This window comes from Rhamphochromis sp. 'chilingali', assembly GCF_963969265.1.
Source record: "Rhamphochromis sp. 'chilingali' genome assembly, chromosome: 13".
Taxonomy (NCBI): domain Eukaryota; kingdom Metazoa; phylum Chordata; class Actinopteri; order Cichliformes; family Cichlidae; genus Rhamphochromis; species Rhamphochromis sp. 'chilingali'.
Window position 1 is genome coordinate 36,097,436 of NC_137940.1, and position 7,239 is coordinate 36,104,674.

Here is a 7,239-nt window from a genome sequence, read left to right on the forward strand (position 1 = left end):
GTTTTCATTTTTATGTAAGCTTCTTTGTATTGTAGGTATATTTCAGGTGAATATGAAGGAGGTAAACACTCAGAAATCAAAGCTCAATCATTGCTTGAAGCCACTTCTGGCACTGCTCATCAGTCTGAGTAACAACATTGTTGTTTTTCTCAAGTTTAGGATGGAAACAGAATCAAATGAGATGGATTTGTACCCCTCTCAAATTTATGCTTGCCTAATGCCGAGCAGCAGCTGGAGAAACACGTTTTTTTTTTTCTTTCAGCCCAGCGGCTTTCACTGGCATAAGCATGAGTGCAAAAATAGAAAAAATACACCACCTTTTCCTTCCCTTTTCGATGTGTCATGAGTCTTCTCTGAGCATATTCTAAAAACTTTGCAGGACTGTGTAACAACATTATTACTGTGCATTGCCTTTAACTATAGCTTGATATTTTAACTTCTGCACGAACTCCCTTCCCCGTTCACACCATTTAATTTGCCTGCCTTACCCTGAATATGACATGCCATTACCGCATTAACAAATTCAGATGACGACATTGTTCATACAACTGGTGACAGCACAAGGGTAATTTTTCATTTAAACATATGTCACCCACTTGATTGCATAAGTAGGGGTCTCAGTGACGGAGAGATTCTCTGCTAGTGCTTGTGCTGTTTTTCTCCATATGACAGAGAAACGCGAAGGGATCTGTTTACTGCAGACAAGTCACTGTGATTGCAGAAGCCATTAAATGTTGCTACACTGTAAAAAAAAAATCTGTCAAATTTACGGTAAAATACCGGCAGCTGTGGTTGCCAGGAATATACCGTGTAAAAAATGTGGAATCTGTAAAAGACAATACGGTATACTGGTTTTGTAACCCTAATTTTTAAGGTAGACAACGTATTATTTTACCAAAATCATGATAGAAAAAACCAAATATATTTGTCAATTATACAGCAATTTAATGTAAAAAAATGCAACTTTCCATAGCTTTTTACGGATATTTGCAGTAAAAAAAAAAAAAGTAATAATATAATAATATTTACAGTAATTTGTTGTTAATTTAACAGTAATAGGATAGACCCTATTATTGTAAATAACTGTAAAAATAACAGAAATATGTTAAACCTTATTAAAACCTTTGACAGTAAAAAACACAGTGAAATTGTATAACAAATTACAGCATTTTATTTTGACCAGATACATTTTACGGTAAATTCCTGGCAACCACAGCTGCCGGTATTTTACCGCTAAAAATACAGTACAATATGAGGAACATAAATGGTTTACCGTACATTTTACATTTGCAACCGCTAAATATAGAAAAATCTAAAGATGCTCATATACAACCAAGGTAGAGAATATTACTGATAAACAATGAGAAAATTTGACATACCATTTGAAAACAGACTAAACATATTATTTTCTCTATTCCTACAAAACAGCATAGATCTTGAGAATACAGCATGTGTCCATATATATGGCTGGTAATCCATGGAGGAATGAATAAACATGAAACAAAATATTACCTGCCCCTGACCTATCAACAGTAATGAGTCACTGGGTCCTGCCTTGGTGAAGGAAAGGACTCGGTGGAGTTTCTAATGCGCATGGTGTTGAAGATACAAGCTCTGCAGGAGTACTTCAATGTCCATCAGGAGTTCACTTTGGACTGGCAGGATCCCCTCTGCAGCAAAAAAAATGGACAAAGTTTGATCAGTGCTTGAGCAAAATGCACAGAAATGAACAAAACGTGCTGCCAAAACCAGATCTAATGATAAATGATTTCTTAAGTGTAAAATATACAGTTCTTAAAGCTATTGTCAAAATGCAACCTGGGCTGTTTTTTTCAGGTTTTTTTTTTTTTTTTTTTTTTTACTGTAAACGAGACAAACATATATCTAAAAGCATAATTACGACAAACAAGCCGTTTTTGAGATTGACCGTGATTTTGTTTTGTGGTCAATAGCCAGTGAATGGGAATACTAGGGGGCCGGGGCATAAATTTGAGCACATCAAAATTGATACAGTAAAAAAAAACAAAAAAAAAAAAAAACCAGCCCAGGTTGCGTTTTGGCAATAGTTATACTTTAAATCTACTTATGTAAAAGTTATACATAGACAACGCAGCCCTAATCACAATCATAATTTGTTGGAAAACGTATTTAAGTTTCGTATTGATTTATCATAGAACTTGAAGTTAATGGCTGAATGCATGGTGATGAGACCTATCATTCAATCTACATTTTATAGCGTATGAAACTGCTCACCTGGACATGAACCTGAGCTCGGCTGATTAAGATTAGTGTCTCCTGTCCATCTTTCTTTAGCAAAACTTGAATAATACCACTGCTTACCTCTTATTGAATCTTTGGGTGCAGACTTAATTGAAGAGCCTCGTATAAACAGGCAGGGTGTGATGTTTAGGGAAACCAAAGAATACAGTCGCCATCATTTCTGCCAGAAGACTCATTGGGTGCAACGAAGCTTTCATTGTGGACTGGCTAGATACCTTCTGCATTCAGAAGGAAAACAAGAAGGGCATACACCATAAACAATAATAACTGACAAAAATAATGAGACAAGAAATTAAAGTAACAAAATAAGTGCAAATCAAGTTTCCCTGTGTTACAGTGTAGCTGAATGTTTTTCAACAATTTGATTTACGGTAAAACACATACCAAATATTTCCAGCCAAGGTTTGTTTCAATCTTCAGCATTTTTTTCCTGCCATTGTCTTGAAACTGTTTCATCTGTCTCTCTCATTTGATGCTGTTTACAAAAACAAAACAGCAATATTGTAAAGGGAAAAAGGAAAATTAATTTAATGGAAAAAAAAAAGATTATGACCTGAAATCTCACCATTTCCTGAGAGTCACAGGTCCTTTGAGTATCCTTATGGTTTCTGCTCAAATTCAGTGTCTGAAAAGGGCAGGAACAAAACAAACCTTTTTAATCATAATAAAGACAAAATAAGATTTAGAGACAGACGACAAAGAAATGTGTAAAATATCTTCTTGAATCTGTTTACTTTACTAACCTTGAAAGAGACTCTTGGGTCTTAGCTGTGCCACCACCCTTAAACCTTAAAACAGATGGAGACGATATGCTGGCCTGGCTTGAAATTTCCATATTTGGTGCTGTAAAACAATATCACAAACAATAGATTAATTGTACTTTTTGGACCTTGGCCAAAGCATAATAGAAAAAACAGAAAGTCCTTCATGGCTATTGTGCAATGAAATCATAATACTTACTGGTTTGTTTCTCAGATGTCTCCACTCCTAATGATTGTAGTGCCTCCAGTACAATTTCAAGGATTGAGGCAGACAGGTCCGGCAGCACCTTAGTAATGGAACTCCTTATGCTGCCCCCCATTTCCAAGATGTCTGATAAAAGAATGTGAATAAAGGTCAATTTACACCAAGTGGTACCTTTGGTCTTAAAATATGAAGCTGATCTTGCTTGATACTACACTTTTATACAGTGTTTCGTAAGTACCAAACTAACAGCACCATTATTGTGACAGCACACTGTGTTTCAGTGGAACCATTTGGTACCCATACTTCATGTAAGATGTTAATGGATAGAAATCAATTAAGTCAATGGGTTTTGACCAAAAAAATCATTTTATTTAAAACAGCTTACTATCACTTATGTCACACAGAACATCAGCAGGAGGCTCAGTAGAGGGCTCTTCTGATTTCTGCCACAGATCAGACTCTAGCAGACATCTCAAAGTCTCTCTTAAAGGCACATAATAGGCAAACCTATCTTTTCTGTTTTCATCTCTCCCTAAAAATATTTTCTTTGGTTCCGCATAGTTGAAGGCTTTTTTAAAGATCTGAGCTCTGGAGTGCACTGTCCTCAATGGCCCGGTATGACATGCAGAAAAAAGATCATAGCTTTTGACAGACTCACAGACTTTGTTGATGTCCTCCTCTGATAATGATGTGTCATCTTTTAACAGTGATGCAAGTTTACCCAAACTGTATGTCTGTCCCAACTCATGCATGTTCTGCATTTCCTCTACAATGTTCTGTATGGTTGAAGCAGGCAGTAGAAACTGACCCTGCAATTTTAAGTAGAATAGTGAAACGTTTCTCAGAAAAAGATCACAGAATTCAGGGGGCATTTCCATGTTATCTTCATGTGTAATAGACTGTGCAGCAGGCTCGGAAATCAAGGGTACAAAGTCATCTGATGTGGTTGGAACAGATGATGATTGACATGCAGACTCTCTATATAAATCACCAATGCTGCTGTCTGAAAACTCTGTGTTTACGTGACATGTGAGCAGTAAAAGATGATTTAACTCTAAAGGTATTTGTGCATCCTCTTACTGGACAAGTGACCACGTGTCCTTCCACAATATGGCTCTTCAGATGAGCTATTAACTCTTTAGAGTTCTGACACTGACGTTCACACATCGCCATTGCACATGTAAACGAAGAAACCACCACCACACCAGTGACATGGGTGGGGGCAGTGTCTTCGGTAAAAATGAGCCTTAAACGCGCCATACCTGGTGTATGTCTGCTTGCAGCCTGCTTCAATACACCGAAAGAAACAACGTGGCTCATTCCGATGCAGTTTACAATGAAGCACGTAGCCCCTTGATGACTGAACTACCTTACCACAGAAATTACACGTTAACATAACTCCATGTACTTTGGTAATTCCTCCCTAGCGAATTAAGCACGCCATATACAGAAACTAATCCAGAGCAATGCTTCCCTCGCAACAGTAATGCTAACTCAACTCACAAATGCTAACTAAATTCACAACCTCACTCATAAAAAACGAACTGCTAAAATTATCTATAAATGCTGGGCTGGTGGATTTTTATAACAGAGATAACTTGAAGTTGCATGTACTCACCTCACCTCGAACTAATTGTAAGCTGCTAGGATGTCTACAAATTCCGAAGATGCTGTGGTCCAAGCAGCAATAAATGGCGCTAATATACGAGTTCAAAACTGTGTCCGTTAGCGAAGCCAACTTGAGTCTCCTGCATGAAAAAAAGAGCGGTTGGCACACAGCTCAGCAGCGCGCCGCGCTATTGGTCATTTTCAGGTGACGTCATCCCGCAATGTAACGTCGCTCTTTGTTTCTTTAGGAGGTTCGAATTTGATCAGAAGTCATGTCTGCAGACCGCTGCAGCCACGTCTTACCTTGCTTCCCCTTTTTTTGGTGAAATGGTTCGCTCATACTGCACAATGTTGCTACCAGATTTTTTTTTCTCTGCAATTCGAACGTAAAACGTCTGTACACAGTTTACCAGCAGTTTAGCTACCAATCAACAGCGATCACACAAATTCAAAATTTAAGGCCGACCCACTTAAGGTGGTCTGATAATATGGCGTGAAACACAACAACATAAAGTTGTTTTAAAATAATAATTAAAAAAGATTATTGAAATCAATTTTATTCACAACCATAAACTTTATTTTTAACATCTTCTTTTGCTGTTGATTTTTTTTATCAGAAGGTTAACAATGATATACTGCAGGCCTAACTTTTAATCTGTATATCAGTATCTGAATTTTAAAATAAAAAAATACTATCAGTTTCATTGTCTTTCACTGCTGATATTTGCTTTTTTTTTTAATGGTATGTACTGGTTGTATTATTATGGTGGACCCTATTTTTTAACATCTTGTTTCTGTAAAAATGAATGTTTTTGTTTGCTTAAAAATCTACAGCTTTATACTGTGAATTCCAATGTGCACAACCCCAAAAGATGTAGTTTTACTCAAATAATACCGTAAAATCTAAGTTTTTCAGACATTTTCAATTGTAAAATGTATGCATATTTATTTGTTTTCACAGAAAATATTTATAATTTCAACATTTTATTACAGTAAAAAACAAAGTTTTATCCAGTCTCACAATTAACGGTTATTCAATCTATTTAATACAGTAAAAGGAAGTTTTTGATTTTACGCTCCATTACCGTTGGAATTTGACGGTGTTTTGCTGTATATTTTACTGACTTTTTTTACAGTGTACCCTGACAGCTGTTCAGGGTCATTCGTCAAATGATGGAGTGAGAGAAAGTTGGAAAGATGAGGCGAACAGGAGGGGATGCAAATCTGCTGAGGTAGGGAGCGTACAAGTTGATGAAACATTCCTTGGACGATTACCCCCAGGTTCAGCTGGTCCCCGTCGGCCAGTCAGACACTCTCATTTTTTCACTTTACTGCTCTGCGCTAAACTTCAAAGAGTGCGCTTAGTGATATTATGGCATTACAGAAAGTTTCAAATTTATATTATTTCCGTCTTCGAACCTCCTTCTTGCACCTTTTACTTACGGGGCAGAAAAGGAAAAATCTTAACCAAGTGTTTGCCAAAATCCCCAGTTTCTTCACACAGCCCAAAGACATGCATATTAAACTGATCTGTGATTCAATAATGCCCAGTGGTGTGAGTGTGGTGCGTTGGATGTCTCTATGTGCTAGCCTGGGACAGCTGGAATAGGGTCCAGGCCCGCTTTGAAATCATTTTATTAACGTAAGAACACAGGTCAAACTGAGCTTAAGGAGCCACAATATGTAAAAGAGCTAGTTTATTAATGCTAGGAAGCAAGTACAACCACAGCACTTTTCTAGAAATCCTAGTGGCCAAGAACACTTGGTCCGGCGCACAGGACCAGATAAGCAGCCTTGCTAATGATCAGATGACATCCAGAGGTATGGCAGACCTGAAGACATGGAAAAAGGTGTCCATTGAAGTTACACTCCTGAAAATTGCATCCTTGTTAAATAAAAAAATAAGATTAAGAACAATGCAGCAGCTGTGGTTAGCGAAGAAGGAGAGGGGGTCATACACTAATTGGAAGGTCATGGGTTCAATCCCTGGTTTCCCTAATCTCTATGGGGATTGTGTCTGAATTGATGAATGAGGTTTATATTAAAAAAAGCACTGTAAATGCTCAAATTGAGTAGAAAAGCGTTATTAATAGTAATAATGAATTACATTTACAATCTGCAGCAAAGCCTGTGGTTTGCATTGTTTATGGGTAGATTTAGCAATTTGGCTTAAGTAAAAAAAAAAAGAAGAAGTTTGAATTAAAATATAATTGTCTAAATAAATGCTTTGGGCTTTCTGTCACGGCAGCCTTGTTCTGCAATAAACCACAGCAAAGCTGATCTCAATAAGAATATTTGAATTAGTAAACATGACCAGAAAGAAACAGAACGATGCTGTAGTTACTTCAGGCTGTTACTTCATGATGGGCTGATAAAGATTTTTAG

The 7,239-nt window shown here is 37.1% G+C and overlaps 1 protein-coding gene across 4 annotated transcripts; it reads right to left on the minus strand.

Moving 5' to 3' along the window:
• Window positions 1-1,050: 1,050 nt before the first annotated feature.
• Window positions 1,051-5,201, minus strand: LOC308408230 (uncharacterized protein). 4 transcript variants are annotated; one of them, XM_080900401.1, is made up of 7 exons: window positions 3,905-4,782; window positions 3,241-3,372; window positions 3,024-3,123; window positions 2,846-2,905; window positions 2,665-2,755; window positions 2,341-2,498; window positions 1,051-1,670 (listed from the first exon to the last, which is right to left on the minus strand). In XM_080900401.1, the coding sequence occupies exons 1-4, from the start codon at window positions 4,122-4,124 to the stop codon at window positions 2,899-2,901; spliced, it is 459 nt and encodes a 152-aa protein (XP_080756527.1). In that variant the 5' UTR covers window positions 4,125-4,782; the 3' UTR covers window positions 1,051-1,670; window positions 2,341-2,498; window positions 2,665-2,755; window positions 2,846-2,898. The 4 variants fall into 4 exon arrangements, 1 of the variants encoding a protein (XP_080756527.1); XR_013973762.1 differs by lacking the exon at window positions 3,905-4,782 and adding an exon at window positions 4,865-5,201 and having other exon boundaries at window positions 1,058-1,670; window positions 2,341-2,495; XR_013973763.1 differs by lacking the exon at window positions 3,905-4,782 and adding an exon at window positions 4,870-5,199 and having other exon boundaries at window positions 1,059-1,670.
• Between the last annotated feature and the right edge of the window lie 2,038 nt (window positions 5,202-7,239).

Coding starts and splice junctions, on each gene's coding strand:
- LOC308408230 (XM_080900401.1), bottom strand. CDS start 4,124: ATGGAAATGCCCCCTGAATTCTGTGATCTTTTTCTGAGAAACGTTTCA. Junction 3,373..3,904: donor GGAGGACATCAACAAAGTCT/GTGAGTCTGTCA, acceptor TTCTTTTATCAG/ACATCTTGGAAATGGGGGGC. Junction 3,124..3,240: donor GACATCTGAGAAACAAACCA/GTAAGTATTATG, acceptor ATTGTTTTACAG/CACCAAATATGGAAATTTCA.